Here is a 17,368-nt window from a genome sequence, read left to right on the forward strand (position 1 = left end):
ATAATCTCTTATCCCCCCTAACTCCGAATCAAACGCTGTGTAAAAAAAAAAAAAAAACGGTGATTGATTCATTGTTTTTATGAAAAATTAGAAAGATGGTGAATTGAGATAAATGATTCACCGTATTTAAAGAAAAAATTTCGACTCTTTGTATAGCAAAAGAAGGATTAGTTTGCCAATTATTTTTTTAATAGCATTATTTATCAAATTAGAGAATTTTATAGTTGAAGGAAAAAAAAAAGTCCATTTAAACCGGCCTCTTTTTCCTCGCTTCTTCTTCTTCTTCTCCGTGGCATCTGAAATCATTTTTCGAAACTCAGATGAGCAAAGCGGGCGGCGCCGGAAGCGGGCCGACGGCAGCGGCGGCGGCGGCGGCGGCGCAGAAGCAGAAAACGCTGCTGCAGCGCGTCGACGCCGACGTCGCCAACATCGTCGACAACTTCTCCCTCCTCATCAACGTCGCTAGGGTTAGGGTTTCTAATTTGTTCTTTCGCTACTCCCCCCACCTCACTTCTCTCTCTCTCTCTCTCTCTCTCTCTCGTCCTAATCAAGAAATAATTAGGGTTTTTCTAGGGATGAAAATTTTGATTCTTCTGAAATGGTTAAATTTTTTTAGGTTAATGATCCGCCGTTCCGGAACTCGCAAGAAGCGTTTCAGATGGAGATGCGCGCGGCGAGAATGGTACGGTAAAATCCAAAAAAAAAATTTGATGCGGATAAGATTTTGGATCCCGTCTCACATGAATAGAAAATAAAAGAAAGATTTGGGAGAGATTAAAGGCGTTTTTTGGCCCTTCTTTGGAGCGTAGTGCTGCGGGATGTAGCGGTGCTTAATTAGTGCTTTTGGAAAAGTGCTCTATTAACAATCACTTCGGTAGTTTGGTAATGTGATGGGTAAAAGCACCATATTTATACTCCAGAAGGATAAAAAAAAAAAAAAAATTAAAAGTGCTTCCAATCTTTCCTTCTTTTACAGTATAAAATTGCAATTGCAATCTTTATGTGTTTCTCTAGTGGCGGTTGCGAGCATAATTTTATAGCATCGGAGCCTTCCATAGTATAAAAATAGTGCTTTTAGCCATTACATTATCGAACTAGGCCTAAGCAGAAGTAGAAGAAACGCTTATGCTTTTTAGGCTTAAAATTTTGTTTCTAATTCACGCTTCAGCAAGGAACCGGACTTTTAGAGAGATCTACTAAAGATGACTATTGCTGAAAGTAGACATAGAATTAGGGCCAAACAAACACTAAGCCTTAGTTTGGTATTGAGGCCCATATGATGCTATTAGATAAAATAAAGTTGGGATAAAAGCATATAGAGATATGTTTCTGCATTTTTCAGTGGGACCGTAGAAAATATTTCGTAACAGACTCATTGCGATATGCGGAACGTAATATTACGTACAGAAACAAATAGGATATTTTTCCATCGTACTTTCTCACCGCAAGTAATGCAATTTTCCTGCAATTCCAAACGAAGTCTAAGACCATGTTTGGTTTGGTGACAAACAAATTGTTTTATTCCTAGCGTAGGAATTCGAAGTGGTGGGGTGGAATTTGCGGTATTTCCACTATCCCTATAATCATTATGTTTTCAATCCACATGCAATGGAAATTAGCTTAGAACTGAAGTTCTCATTTGGGCTATTCTTCACTATCCCATTGATAAAAATTCTCCAACCAAACACTGCCTTAAGGAGGATTGAAGAAGAAGATAAATGACCACTTTAAGCGGGTCGACCTCCAAAAAGCCGAACCTTGATTTTATTTTCTTGCTTGAATAGGTCATATATCTTTTTCTATCCTCTCAATCTCTCTCAATTTCTCCTTGGTTTTTGATTTTGCTGGATAGAATCTGGGATTAGATCAGATACTCCCTTTTCGATGATCTCTGACCTTGTTTTGTATGTGGAATTGTGGATGCTAGTAGGTTCAAGCTGCAGATTCGCTGTTGAAGTTGGTGTCGGAGTTGAAACAGACGGCTATATTTTCGGGGTTTGCTTCTCTGAATGAGAACGTGGATAGGCGGATCGAGGTGTTCAACCAGCAGGCAGAAAACACGGAGAAGCTGCTGGAGAGGATTGCGGAGCAGGCTGCTGCGAGCCTCAAGGAGCTGGAGACTCATTATTACTCTTCAGTTGCGAGGACTCATCAGCTCGATGCATAAGAAGGTTCGGATTTCAAAGCTTGTACCAAGCTCTGTTTGTTTTGAGCTGTTTATGATTTTTAGGGCTTTCTTCTTGTGAAGGCAGTAGATGGTATACACAGATAAGCTGTTTGATGCTTCCTGTGCACCTGCTGGAGATAAACCTTCAATATGAGAAAACCTAACAAACTTGCAAGCGTGTAGAATTATATATTGAAAATTCATCTGATTCTCTACTACCTGACTTAATTCTAATGTAGATGCCAATATCCTCCCTGATATTGCTTGTTGCAATTTCAATCCTTTTTGGATGCAAATTAAAATTTGGAAGGCAAATACTACTAAAATAAGAGGGCCTTGACGTATCGGTATTGCTGGCATAAAGTGATACGAAGTAAGTTCATTCTGATACAAAGTAAAATGTAAGAGAAAAGTTCTTAAGCTTTATTCTCTGAATAGACTTCTCACTGTGTCTCATCTTTTTTATTTAATAACTATATACATTATGGCAGAGAGCCAAAGATAGAAGGTACCCCATGCTAGCACATGTATGCTTAGAAGCATTTTTGTGCTTGAATCACCTCGAATATCTTATGATCACTTATGCTACTTGCCATGAATGTAGAATTTGCACTAGCTATCAACATTCTTTGCTCGAGTCCTAATTTCGGATTTGGAGAATGGAAATAAGTGCTTTATTCTGTTGGTGAGTGCTGGAATGATTGCAAATGGCAAGGAATTTTGAAGTTCTGTTGTTCCATTCAATATTCGTGATCATTGTCATCGGTGCCAATTGTGCATTAATATAATTAATATATAGATTTTATTGTTTTAGACTGATATTTTAACCGTAGTTTCAGTCATCAACATGCCACGTTTAGGAGCAATAAAAGTTATTACAGCTTCCAAGATACTGAGAAGAAAACTGATCCAACATGGCAACGTTCTGATGAGAAATTTGATTTTATATATAGCTAGTACAAGCATTTAACTTCTTTATTGTGGAAGGACTAATAGAAGCTGTTTTCAATAGAATGAAGAAACATTTGGCCGAGAATTGGGTCAGAGATTGTCTTCTGATGAGATGTGCGACACAGAATGTTGCAATAGTTTAAGTTATGCAGAAAGAATTGTTGAGCAAAAATGAAGATGAACATGTCCTTGATCAATTGGTCACTGGTGAGCAACCTTCTTAGGTAGCTAGAAGCAAGGGAATCTCAATTCGTACAGAAGGTGCAGAATTTGTTGCCAACAACTAATGAAAAATGGAAAGGTAAGAGATTGGCTAGACATGGCATAAGGTACTTCTGTTCACCAAGAAGTACACCTGTATCTTAATCAGTAATTAAGAAATACACCCAAACTGAAGAAAAGAAAGAGTTTGGACAATCTTTTAGGTAAAAGTTTATTTGATGATTTTGCCTTAATATGCTAACTATATCTTCCAAAAATATGCTATTGTTAAACACGGAGATGGATACATGTCTTTTAGGTTAATACAATTTGAGAGGTAGAATCCATTGATGAATAAAAAAGAGATAGGGAGAAACTTGTTGCACAGTTGTGGTGCATGGTGGTTGGCTTTGTTGGAGAAATCGAACACTCTATTCTTTTGTTAGAAGGTGTTGAATGAGTCGATGCACAGTATTTGCGAAAATAGTAACTAACATCTAATAATATAGGACACCCTGAGAGACCGTAATAGAAATTTTGTAATTAACTTGGTTTTCAAAGACATCAGAATAACAAAGATGATGGCGAGAGGTGTTCAGATGGCTAGCTGGCAAAGTTTCTCACAGCACTACTTTCTGTTTCATTTTTGTAAGATAGAAGCCAAGTTGGCAAGAAGTTAGTCACTCCAATATGTTTCTTTTGCCACCAAAATTTTCTGCTTTGCAAAGTGTTCTCCTACATTACTACGATTGAGAGCATATGTGACAAGGAAATTTTTTGGAAAAAATTCCAAGGAAAAAGTTGTTTCCCAAAATTCCGTTGGATCGCAATTTTTCGTACAACCTTAAAGTTGATGCGGAGGCATTATAGTTTCTAGTCTTTTCTCTTTACTAAGATCTTGTTCTCCAAAAGGGAAACCTGTATGAGTAATCTTTTCGATGCCACAATTGGTCCCAAAGAAACCATAGAGAACTTGCTTAGCAAAATGAAAAGGTTGGTAGTGGGTCTATTTTTTGCTTTTAATTTTATTTTCATAGGGATAAACATTCGACAAAGCTTTCATATGCTAGATTTTTGTACAATTCAAAGTTTCAATTTAGTTTGTAGAGGTGATTCATTTTGAGATTATTTTTGTAGTAGGTGATTAAGATGATTCATCAAAGTGGTTCCTTATAAAAAGACAATTGGTTGGGGGGTTAATTGCACTGTTATTCCCTGAACTTTTATGATAGTTTCACTTTGTCCTCTATTCATATAATGTGAACTTAGTGCTCATGCCCTGAACTTCTGTAAGTGCATCAAATTGCCGCACTTCATCTTTCATTAACTTCTCTAACGAAAACTTGATTTGGACTCTTAACTCTGCATTCTTTATGAAAACCTGCTTGGGGTAATTGACATATTTATAGAAGTCTGGAGTCCATTAAGTTCACTTCTAAAAGAATAGGGGCTAAAGTGAAACATTTGTGAAAGTTTGGAGTTTGACAGTGCAATTATTCACAACGGAAATGACAGAATGGGCAATTTGACATATTTATAGAATTCAAGATACCTTAAGCTCAATTCATCAATTTAAAAAACAGGGTGCAAAGTGAAACTTACAGAAGTTTGGGACCTGACAGTGCAATTAGCCATTAATAGAGGCATACTTAGTTCATGGAATATGCAAAACTATTTTCTCTTAAGTATCGTACTGCCGAGTAACAAATCCAACTCGAATTCGTATTAGAAAATTATACACTTGGTTTCTTTTTTTTTTTATTTTATTTTTATTTTGAGAGACAGGTAGTATGTTATCCGTATCGTTTATTTCATTTAGAAATAAACTTAGCTGGAAATGTGAATCAACTAGGATTCGAACTTGGGACCTCGGTTACCAACCACCAAGCCCTTTTCTACTTGCGTTAGGGACGGTCAGTTTTACACCTGGTTTCTTGATAGTTAATTTATCATGTTTGTAACCAAAATCTTTTTAGCTTATTGGAATGTGTGACTAAATTTGAATGAATTTGAGCAGATGGTCATAAAATGCTAAACAATCTGGTTCCCACTTTGCTATCATTTGCAACTGAGAAAGAGGTGGTTCTTTGGATAAGAGAATGTTTGTTTCGGGTGAAATGGAGCACTCAAATAGGAAGTTGTGTGGAACTTGGCATTTCCATTATTTTGGAATGCGTGGAACTCACGAGATCGTCCCAAAGTGCCCCTGCGTATTGAGTTTTTGACTTTCTATGGGAGAGGAACGAAGTTGCGAGATCGAGTGAATTCAAGTGTGGGAGGTCACGACATCAATTAACTCCCACCGTAAATTGCCCAACATGCGCTAATCCCTCTCAACTCCTTTTGATATGTTAGACTTGATTTGACGTATAAGGCTAGAAAAGTATAAGAGTGAAGGCTTTATTTTGGAAATTTGAGTTTCTTTTAGAGTAGGATTGTTTCACATAAAAAGAAACACCCTCTGCTTTAATATGGATGTATTAGGGTGTCTGACTTCAATTTTTTCAATGTGTGCAGAAGCTAAGCATATCATCTCTAAGGAATGAGTGGACTGAGGTGGAAAAGAATGATAACATTGCAATTACTCATAACAAAAAAAAATTGCGACTGAAGTGTAGACTATCTTCATATATTATCTATCTTTTAATGCCAACTTCTTCTTTAGATAATAATATAATTACGTGATAAGTAATTTACTAAATCGAAATAATTAAATTTAAGGCAATTAGGAAGACTAGTATCAATGTGATGGTGGAGAAGATGGATGAGTTAGCTTCTTAGTTCTTGATAGCACGAGTACTGTGGAAACCAAGCCTGCAAAACTTTGATTTTGGAGATGCTTTACGAACTTGATTGTGTATGATCATGCATTCTTTCATCCTTTTTGTACTACTGAGAACACCTGCAACCTAACCATTTCTGGCAAGTCTGTTGGTTGCTTGCATTACTGTCTTGTGATTCTTGAGCTTCCTGTATTGCCTACATTTTCTTGGGTTTATAGCTTTGAGACCTGTTTCAACCCAGTGAATTGGGCTGGGCGAGATGGGCCAATTTGCTCTTTTGTAGCCAGGAGTGAGCCCGATAATGCAATTTTCTCCCTAACAAACCCAAAGTGTAGTTGATGAGCCGGCATCTGAGTTCTATGTCATGTCTAAAAGGAAAATTTGTTATTTCGCAGTAATGTGATCTCATTAGCTGCTTTTGGGGAGTTTATTCTAAGGTCCTCATAGCATTACCCAACATTTTAATTCTCAAAGCTAGGTTATTTCTGAAAAATAGATGCTTTCATCCTTTTATTTTACTCTAGTCTTTGGGCATTGGACTTTCGGCACCAGGTTGTTTGTAATATACACAGATGACTCCATTTAGATAACTTGCATTTCCAAAACTTTTATATGAAGGTTTGCAATCTATAATAGAAAACAATGCAGATGCTTGTATAGTTGTCAATAACTATTCCTTTGCATTTCCTTTGAAGACAATTGAATGCCAAATATTTTTCTTTCCTTCTATTACAAATACATGTGCCAGTCTGCACTGTTCTTGTAACTCATCCTTTTCTTTTGCTTCCAGGTTTATAGTTTGGTGGCTGCACCAAAAGCTATGGCTGGTGATAGAAGTGCTGGGAGCCGAAGTCGAACTGCTTGTAATTATTTGACGCCAACACGATACTCGTTTTTCGTCCCCTGACTGTTATGTATTGTTCTTGAGGACATGTTATTGAAATAGTTAGGTGACCTTTTTTCAGTAATTTTACAAAATCGGATGTATCTCGATTTTCAGCCATTAGATGTAAGACATTGTAAAATACTATTAATTTCCATTTAGTTGAATTTAGCAGCCAAGCAAGAGTCTGTCTTTTTTTCTTCTTTTTTTTTTTTCACTTCTCGGAATGTGGTATCACCAGTCATGTATTTCAAATTGCCATGACTATTATATGTTTCTTCTTCTTCTTGAAATACTGGACTATGATCCTGTTTGGTCATTGGTACAAGATATCTAATGATAACTTATTATTCTGTAGATTTTTTTTTTTTTTTTTACTGTGTGCTTGAAAATTATTAGTTTGAATTTTTGCTTTTTGAAAGGTACTGATATTCATGATTCGATAGTGTTGGTATTCCGTTGGACCGAATCAAGTGCATCCATGGTCGGGCTCAATTTGGTAATTATCTAATTGGACTAGAATTATGTTTATCATATACTTTTAATCATATTAGGATAACAAATAATAACTAATCAATAAGGTCAATTCTTTTTACCTTATCTTTAAGGTGTGTGAAACTTATCATAAATATGTTGGCTATTTTTTGAAAATTTAAATTTTAGTAGAAAAATAGAAAAATGGAAACGTTAGAAAACACTACAGTGTGCGCATATGACTTACCAACCCTCTTGAATTAAGGGATTAATAATAAAAGGAAAAGAAAAAATAAATAAATAAATAAATAAAGGGAAGAGGAGCTAATGCTGTGTGTGAGTTTAACGGGATGGTTGCGACACGAAAGATTACGTGGCTCTGCCGTGGGTGGGTGTATCGACGCACGTCATGCTTTTATTTTTGTCTAACTTTTATGTACGTTGGGGTCATTATTCATTAATCGATATTAGTACCCTTAAAAATAAGAAAAAATAAAATACATTGACATTTTTCGAATTTTATTCTCATTTGAAATTGGCTCCTGAACTTTTTTTTTTTTTCAAATTTAATTTATACTCTTTTTACTTGCTAAAAACTTAATTTAAGTTTTTTCGACAATTTTGAAAATTCTGTTAGAATAAAAAAATTCGGCAAAATGCAAAATCAATAAAATATGTTTGCAGCTTAATACTAATCAATATCTTTTAAATATAATAAACAGATGCAAAGACAATAAAATAGTAAATTATTAGATAAAAAACTAAAACAAATAAAAATTTTTAAATTTTAAGAGAAAATTGAGTCTTATAAAGTCAACGACGGTTCTTTAATTCCTATAAACTATGAGTAATGCTTCTATACTTATTATTTTTCAATACCATTTATTCATTTCTATTCAACGGCTCAGATTTAATTTTTTTTTTTAAATTGTGACCTACAATAGCAAGTCACCTTGAGAGAGGTACCAGTTATTAGGTAACCCAAAAAAGAGTATTTTGGTCTTTTAATACATGGATAATTTACTAATCTTACCTCCCCACTATAAAAAATAAAATCTCTATTCTCTCTTTCTTTCTTTTTTCTCTCTCTATTTTTCCTCTTCATTCATAGTAGAGATGTAAAGGGATAGGATTCTGGTGGATTTTCAAAAATCCAACCCCGAACCCGAACCCAAATTCGACGAATATTAGAAAACACTAAAATAAAACGGTCTATAGCGACACTTTTGAGTGTCGGTACAAGGCAAAAAAAATACTACTGGCTAAATTACCGACACTTTTAAAAAGTGTTGCTATATATGGGGTCGCTAGGTATATAGTGACAGTTAAAGAGTGTCGCTATAAGCTAAAAAGAGCGTTGCTAATTTACCAATACTTATTTAAGCATTTAACAACTGCCGAAACTTTACCTCGTTGGCTGCGGTGGCGGAGGAGGACGAGAGGGAAGGGCCCTTCGTCTAGAATTTTAGAGGATTGAGTGAGGGGAGAAGGGGAGATGGTAATCGATTTTATTTTATTTTTCTTTTCTGTTTATAATCGGGCCAAATGGGCTGGGTGGGGTGGGTTGAGTAGAGTAGCCTTTTCTTTTTTGTTGGATTGGGCTTTATATTTAGGCATTAGTAGATATTTTTTTAAGTTTTGGCATAAATGAGACATTTAAATAAAAGTGTCCCAAATATGTGTTCCTATAACCTAATTCTGTTGTAATGAAATTATATCCACACCCGTACCTGACTAAAAATTCAAAAACCCAATCCCTATTCCGAACCCAAAACATTTATTTCTTTTTACACTATTTTAAAATATATTAAATTAAATCTAAAATTTTAAAATACATATTCAAATATAACATCAAACATTTATATATATTATATACAATGTAAAATAAATTTGAGTTCCCGTCGGTTTCGGGTTTGGATCATATACAATCAAAATTCGTACTTGAATTTAAATCCGTAGGATTTTCAATTTTGATATCCATATCCAAAACTATATCCATTTAGCATAGGTAAATGTACTGCATTTGCTTTCGGGTTTGGATTCGCTTTCGGTTTTGAATTCGGATTCCGATAAAATTATGGGTATTCATACCTATTGACATCCATAATCCACATTTATTTTGTCATTTTATATATGTAATCTACATATATTTCATTAAAACATATTACAACATATTAAATACTTTGAATTTAAATTTTTTCTCCTACATTCAAAATTTTTTAAAGTTTGTGATAAAAAATTAATATCTAAACTAGAGCAATTTAAATATTTTTTAAACAAATTAAAAATGTTGAATTCATTATTATCAACATTAAATTTGTTANTATATATATATATATAGAGAGAGAGAGAGAGAGAGAGAGAGAGAGAGAGAGAGAGAGAGAGAGTCCAGCTACTATATTATTATGAGTACGATCACCCTTGTACTCATAAGTTGTTTTTGATGATAGAGCTTCCGAATCGACGATCCACACCGTTAAACGTTATCTAGAGCATTTGAAACATCTAAAAATCAAATTTCATAATTTTTCGACATCATTTACCTTATGATCAAAAGCTCACAAAATTGATAATTTTGAACGGTCGGTATGGAATACTTGCTAGTTTAATGGTGCAAAAGAATCCGAATAGGTTGAATTTTTGATAGAAAATTCTATTCATTATCTAGATAAAGATCAATAACTTCAATTTTAAATTGAAGGATCCGATCATTCATTTTTAAGACATCGTTCAATTTTGACCTTTCAATCTCTCTACTGCTTTAACTGCTATACTTTGAACAAACTTTCCTGTTTAGAGGGTTAGTTCATGCTCTCCATGTTTTCTTAATTTGCATGCAAATTAATACTTTGTTTTTGCTACATGTAACTGTAGTATAAATGTTTTCCTCTCTTAATATTTTCTCCTTTTGTCTTCTTTTTTGAAAATAGATTCTTAATGATCTTTGATTTCTTTCTACTTCACACTGTTTCTTAAACTTTGCAAATATATATGATTCAGTTGTGCATCTTCGCATCGAAAGCGTGAGTCTCACAGAGAGCCTTGTTGACACCGGCCTACTTCTTGAAGACTACGCTAGGTGCCCTCTTTACAGTCGTTGTAAGTTTATTTGCATGTGAAACTACTTCATAGCTGTACTTAGTAATTTTTTTATCAAATTTGGTGTACTCTATGATTGTGACTTGGTGATTTCTTTTTTAGACTCAATGATGTATAAAAAATTAGACATGAGATATTGTATTAAAAAATACAAGTAAACTTCAATAAAAGACAATTGAATGTAAATCAAATTTGAAAAATCTCAAAAGACATTTCTTATGTACTTTATTTGATTTTTAGAAATGCTCTATGAAGCAAAGCAACTTACACTATGATCTCTTGATAATTTCAAAAATAAGTTCATTGCACAGAGTCAAGACCTGTGAAATGTCATAGTTTACTTCAATCAAAAATACACATTTATTTATATGGAATTAACATGTACTAGTAGTTTGTCAAAAAGCTAAATGAAGAACAAGCATCCTGTATGTCCAATGTTTTATTACCAACCTTTTGATTAATAAGAATTAGTGATTTGTCTATTCTAATATACATGATTACATCATCTATATTTGGTATTCTATAGGTTTTTTGCATAGCCCTGCATTCTAAAGTCTACTTGCTATGAATCAAGTAGAAGAGTATGTAGTTTATATGAACTATAGTGCATTTTGAAATGGATAGTTCAATTTTAATAACTTTGGTTTGACCATATTATCTTATATTATGTTTAATCATTTCAATATAGGAGGATGGGAATTGATAAAAGCTGGATGAGTCTTAGGAATCGAGCATGTAATGAGTATGAAAAGGGCATAGACATATTCTTAGATTTTGCATTTAAAAGATTGGAAAATGTGAAAAGAATTCGTTGTCCATGTGCTAGATGTTATAATGTTAGACTCAAAAGCCGAACGGAAGTGAAGTACGATTTATTTCGTAATGGGATTATTCAAAGTTATACTAAATGACATCATCATGGTGAATTGTCAGATGAATCTAGCGAAAGTGATGCAGAAGATGTCAATATTCCTATAGATCAAGGCAATAGAAATATGGAGACAATGCTTGAGTACTTATTCGGGCATGTAGCGAACTCCTCAAATACTAACACAAGTGATGGAGAGTGTACTAATCCTGAAGACCCTATTCCTGAAGCACAAAATTATTATTGATTATTAGAAGAATGTAGACAAGATATATATTCGAGATGCAAACGATATTCAAAATTATCTTTTCTAGTACATTTGTTGAATCTCAAATGTCTTAATGGTTGGACTGATAAGTCAGTTACAATGTTGTTAGAGTTTTTGATTGACTTGCTACCAAATAATGCAAACATTCCAAAGTCATATTATGAGGCACGAAAGATAATTAAAGATTTAGTAATGGATTATGTGAAGATTGATGCTTGTAAGAACGACTAGGTGCTCTTTCGGAAGAAACTTGCAAATAATGATACATGCCCTACATGTGGTGAGTCTAGGTGGATCTCGAGCAGCAGAGAAGAAGAAGCAAACTCAAGAAAGCGAAAACAAATTCCTCAGAAAGTTTTGCGTTATTTTCCACTTACATCGAGATTGCAAAGATTGTACATGAATAAAGAGATGGCTGTTGGATGTGGCCCACGTGATATATTCAAGACGATCCATAAAGATACGGTCAATCTATTTAAGTCGATCTATAAAGATATTTTAGATCTTACGGTTAGGATGTATCTGGACACGTCCTTGATGGACGGACGTGATTTAACATCCTTACATTAAGTTATATATAAATATGTAACATACGGCAGTCCCGGTCTAACCCTAATCCAATTGTCTGTGACGGCTCCATCTCCGGGGATAAGGGAATTAGACTCGAAACGTCCCGTCTTCTTGCAGATCACGAACGAGGACGAACCACGAGCAAGGATCGCCACTTACAAATCGGGTACAGAAATCGAAATCATGGCAAAAGGTACGATCTAGTTTCTCATAAAGTTTCTAACATGTGGTATCAGAGCCAAACCTTTTGCCGGATTTTCGTTTCTTTCTGGATTTCGTTTGGTTTTCTTTTCATTAAAGAAAAGTAAATAAATAAATTCGTCGATGATTTGTGTTAACGGTAATGTCGGCCGATCTCAATCGAGATCGACGTTCTGAGAAACGGCGTCACCGGTCCCACCGTGTTGAGCATGGCCCATTAGGGGGCGCAAAATACGACCTCCTTAGAGGTGTACATAGAATCTTAATTAATTAGCATAAGGCATAGGCTAATTAATTAAGATGCTGCATGTTCTTGTAGCCCCTATGGATGAGAGCCGTACGAGGTGGCCCCTAAAGACTTGCCCTGGTTTGCGGTAAAAAAAAAAAAAAAAAAAAAAAAAAAAAAAAAAAAAGGACGATTGACGTTGGCAGCATTATGTGGCCTCTTATGCTAGGCCAGGCCCACGGCGATAATATGTACGGCTCATTAGGGGCTACACAAGCTTGCCAGGAGCATTCTATGGATGCGATCAACACCCAAAAAAATTATTTATTTATTTATTTTTTAATAAAAAGGAAAGTATATATATAATACATGTATATGGTTTATAATTTTCTTTATAAGGTGACTTATTTATGAAGAAGTCTATATATTAAAGTTATATATAACTTTTGGTATTTGTTATATATAATTTCTGTTCTACTCGTTTGTTTATTCATGACATAAAGTAGTATGTTTAGTTTAATATTTTACAGTATATTTTTTTGCATTATTATTCTAAACATATATAAGGTGATCATGAAAATTTTAGAGAAGAGAATATAGACTTCATACAGTTTACATATTTTGAGTCACATAAAGTTGTAAAGAAAATTACTTTGGACTTTTATCTTTCCGCTGCGTTTTGGAATAATGTGAAATTTTTTGTCATTCAATATCATATAAAGGTTAATGTGAGATAAATTATGTCTAGGAATAGCCACAGCATCCTAGTCATGATATATGATCACTTATGGTATTTTTATAAGATGATATTGATTTAAAGTCAACCCGAAAATTCATATGGATTCCTAATTTATTTTTAAATAGTCATTCAATGTCAAACAATGTCATTCAATGTCAAATAAAGTTATTTGTATTTTTCATTATGCTCAGGAGTAGCCACAGCATCCTATAGATAATGAAAAATATATAAAGTATTATTGATATTGAATTAAAGTTATTTGTATTTTTCATTATGCTCAGGAGTAGCCACAGCATCCTATAGATAATGAAGAATATATAAGGATTTACTGATATTGAAATAAAGTTTGACTATTTATTGCAGTCAGATAAAAATTAATCTTTTGATTTTGACTGGAATAAGATAGTAGTTTGAATTTCTAGATAGCGAGTATTCTTATGCCCACAGGTACAGAAATTTTGTTGTTTAGAAATAAGTTTTCTGCTAGTCTTATTATTAAAGTAGATAAATTCTATGCGTGTAGCGCCTCTGCCCACAGGAAGGTAGAATTTATCTAATCTAAAGATTATTATTTAGCAAGCGATAAAGTTCTATATTTCCTTTGTTTTTGCAGTTTTTTCCTCTACTGCACTTCTTAATGATGTTTCTCGTATTCCTAACTTACTGAGGACAATTATTCTGATTGGAAAGAAATTATTTCTTTTACTTTGGATTATATGGATTTAGACTTGGCTCTGCGCGTTGAGCAACCGCCTAAGGTAGTGGGGCCAATGACTCCACAGCAGAAATCCGCGCAGGAAAAGTAGGAGCGATCCAATCGCTTAAGTTTGATGCTCATAAAGTCTAGAGTATCAAAAAGCATAATGGGGTCACTTCCTGTCACGCCCCGGGGTCCCTTTTCGGTCTGGAAAGACAGCGGAAACGACTAAAATTTATTTATTTATTTATTTATTTTTTGAAATACCTGACCCCAGGGTATGTCAGATCCGCCACAAATACAGGGAATCCACTGTTCACACGGACAGAGTCTCCCCTGTATTTGCACGGCGTCGCACAAGTACAGATAGACAATCAGAGTACAACCAGAATACAACCACAACCATATGAACACGCAATCCCAACTACACAAGCAGACGTTCATACATTCACCATTCACAACGCGACAGTATTCCAAGTTTTAAACATAAATCCAGAACTATCATTTGAAATGGTTCCCACACAGAAACTTTTATCTTTTAAAACGCTACCACGAGGGGTAGAAAGACATTTGAAAACTGTATCGAATATGAAAACTCTTTACTTTTAAAACAAGCGCTACCACGAGGGGTAGAAAACTATTTTTCTTGAAAAGCTCATAAATCTCTTTTTATTACGAAAACCCAGCAGAAAACTGAACATTCAAGTACCAAATGAAACTGAACCGTAATTAAAGTTTACTAATTATTCAAGCAAGGGAGAAAGAGATAACCAAACGGGACGGAGCTCTATCGCGCGCTAGACTCGCTCCTCACCTGCCGTCCCACTCGGACCTGCGACGTCACCTGTAATGGGGGCGGGGGGGTGAGAACATGTAAACATGTCTCCCCTCCCAGTGGGTACCGCAAGCCGACGAGGGCGAGGGTACGCACCAGCAAAGGAGGCTAAGCAACAGTAAAGGTAAACAACTACAGTAGCTACTATGATATAAGAACAGAAAGTACAAGTAAGGTACTGGTGTACAAGTAATGAACTACTGCTACTGTATGTATGCATCAACTGGTGGATAGTCCAAAGATACCCAATCTAAACCTGCCTTGTTGGTCCGGAGACCTCAGGCTAATGTCACAATCACTCAACCTGCATATACCCAGTCGTAACCTCTGAGCTCACGGGTGGGCAAACCCAACCACTTTTCCGGAAAAGAACACCCCCTGCGGTGGATCAGACCGCTGGTGTTCGTGAAATGCGAACGAGTGGTGACGATCGATGCTGATATGCTCAATAGCCAACCGTCGGCAATCAGCCGACACCGACCGTATAGGTCATCAAGTACAAAGTGAACCGACCGAGATAGGTCAAAGTACGTAAAGTAGTGAACGACCAAATAGGTCACCGATGCAACAGGAAAACCGACCAATCAGGTCACAAGTATAATATATACTAATGCCAACTACTCTACCCCTACACAGAATACTACGCATAGGACAACCGGGCAGAGTAAAATAAAGACAGTATGGTGCAAGGCTCAACATGTAACAAGTAACAATATGAATAGACGATGTAAAAGATAGGGTAAAGGAAGACATCACCGAGCGTGCACCGCTGTACCGACTTCGGATCGAAGTACCCACCTGTATAAAGCTGAAATGGTCTCGCTAAGGCGGAGACGAAGCGACCGGACCTACGAAGGGTCCACCGGGTTAGAGTCTAACCCACGAACACAATAACACGACCAATCTCACACAAATCCCAAAATCATAACCCCACTGAAATCGGTTTCTCAAACGCAACTTCCGAATCAGCCGGAAGTCCCGAAAACCGTACCGGAACCCCACCGTCGCTCACCCGTCGTTTCTGAACCCTCGAGACGACACGGGTGACCAGCCAACAAGGCTCAGCGACGCTACAGTCAATCACGAGGCACCGTCGGATAAATTCCGAGTCGAACGCGCGTTCTATCGGCGGATTTCGCCGAAAAACGCTCCGAAAATGACCGATAGATTTCCGCAAAGGCTTGGGGCCTTGGACGATCAGTCCAGAGGTTATCATAAGCCTTTACCTGCTGCCAACAGCAGCCACGACGAAGCGAAACGCAAACGGAACCCTAATGACCCATGAAATCACATCATTTTATGTGATTTCATGGCTCTAACGGGTCGTACCAGCAAACCAGGGATCTACGGAGGTTGCCATCGCACTTGCTGCAAGGTTTCGGCATGCCTGAGGCCGTGCTCACCTTTCGGAGCACTGCCGGCAGCAACCATGCGCGCACGAGCGACGCGAACCTCAGCGAATCAGTGCGCACAGCGCGAAGATCGCACACTACACATTAACCAGGGCACCGTTAATCTAAATGGAGGTGAGCATCGTGTTCAGCACGAGCCCACGATCACCGTGCTCACCTCCCGAGGTGCCAGGGAGTCATCGGATCACCGGACAAGTGACCGGAACGCAAAACAGTGGTGCTGGAACCAAAATAACTACTCACCGGAGCTGTGGGAGCTAGGGATGGCCGCCGGCGATTGGACGGCGGGCACTCCGGCCGGTGATGGGAGCAGCAGGTCGGGGAGGTCCGGGGAAGGTGCTGGCCGGCGGCGGGCAGCAGCCGGTGGCGCGGCGGCGGAGATCGGGCCCACCTACTCCCTCACGGGTTGGGGCTTGCCGGCGGCGAGGCGGCGACCGGGGGAGGTCGGGGCGGCGATGATCCGGCGCCGGAGACCAAGGGGGAGGTGGTGCTCACCTCAGAGGACAACGGCAGCCCTCTGAAGTGGCGCGGCACCAAAGTCGGCCCGCACAGACCCGAGCGGCGGCGGGAGACCCTGGCGGCGGCCGGCGGGGCGCGGGGACGGCCGGGGGCGCGCGCACCGGGTGCAGGAGGTCGCCGGGGGTCGACAGGGGGGCTTGGCCGCAGGGGAGATGCGGTCCCGAAGCCCGCAACCCGAGCTCGGCCTGGCTCGGTTCAGGGCAGACCCGGCTGGCTGCAGCTCTTCCGGCGGCTCCGGCGACGCTCAGGGGTGGCCGGGGTCGGCGGGAGAGGGTGCCTGAGGTGGAAGGAGGCCGGGGCTTGCCTCCAGAGGCAGTGGAGACCCTCCCACAAGCCCTCGGTCTAAGAGGTGGCCGAGGAGAGGAGGTAGGCCGGTCGCAGGCGGTTTCCGGCGGCTGGGGCAGCTCGGCGGCGGCCGGAACTTGAGCACGGGCAGGGCAGGGTGGTGCTGGTGACAGGGGCGGCTGGGTCAGCT

General features: G+C 37.9%; 1 protein-coding gene across 2 annotated transcripts; it reads left to right on the forward strand.

Moving 5' to 3' along the window:
* Positions 229-7,168, forward strand: LOC109710936 (mediator of RNA polymerase II transcription subunit 22a-like). Of its 2 annotated transcripts, XM_020233748.1 has the most exons (4): positions 232-467; positions 617-682; positions 1,931-2,171; positions 6,893-7,168. In XM_020233748.1, the coding sequence occupies exons 1-3, from the start codon at positions 321-323 to the stop codon at positions 2,165-2,167; spliced, it is 450 nt and encodes a 149-aa protein (XP_020089337.1). In that variant the 5' UTR covers positions 232-320; the 3' UTR covers positions 2,168-2,171; positions 6,893-7,168. The 2 variants fall into 2 exon arrangements, with proteins under 2 accessions (XP_020089338.1, XP_020089337.1); XM_020233749.1 differs by lacking the exon at positions 617-682 and having other exon boundaries at positions 229-467.

This window comes from Ananas comosus, linkage group 5 (genome assembly GCF_001540865.1).
Source record: "Ananas comosus cultivar F153 linkage group 5, ASM154086v1, whole genome shotgun sequence".
In the NCBI taxonomy this organism is placed as follows: domain Eukaryota; kingdom Viridiplantae; phylum Streptophyta; class Magnoliopsida; order Poales; family Bromeliaceae; genus Ananas; species Ananas comosus.

Excerpts from the sequence above, each read along its gene's own strand:
- LOC109710936 (XM_020233748.1), top strand. The coding sequence starts at position 321 with ATGAGCAAAGCGGGCGGCGCCGGAAGCGGGCCGACGGCAGCGGCGGCG. Across the intron at positions 468-616 it reads TCCTCATCAACGTCGCTAGG|GTTAATGATCCGCCGTTCCG; the intron begins GTTAGGGTTTCT and ends AAATTTTTTTAG. Across the intron at positions 683-1,930 it reads AGATGCGCGCGGCGAGAATG|GTTCAAGCTGCAGATTCGCT; the intron begins GTACGGTAAAAT and ends GGATGCTAGTAG.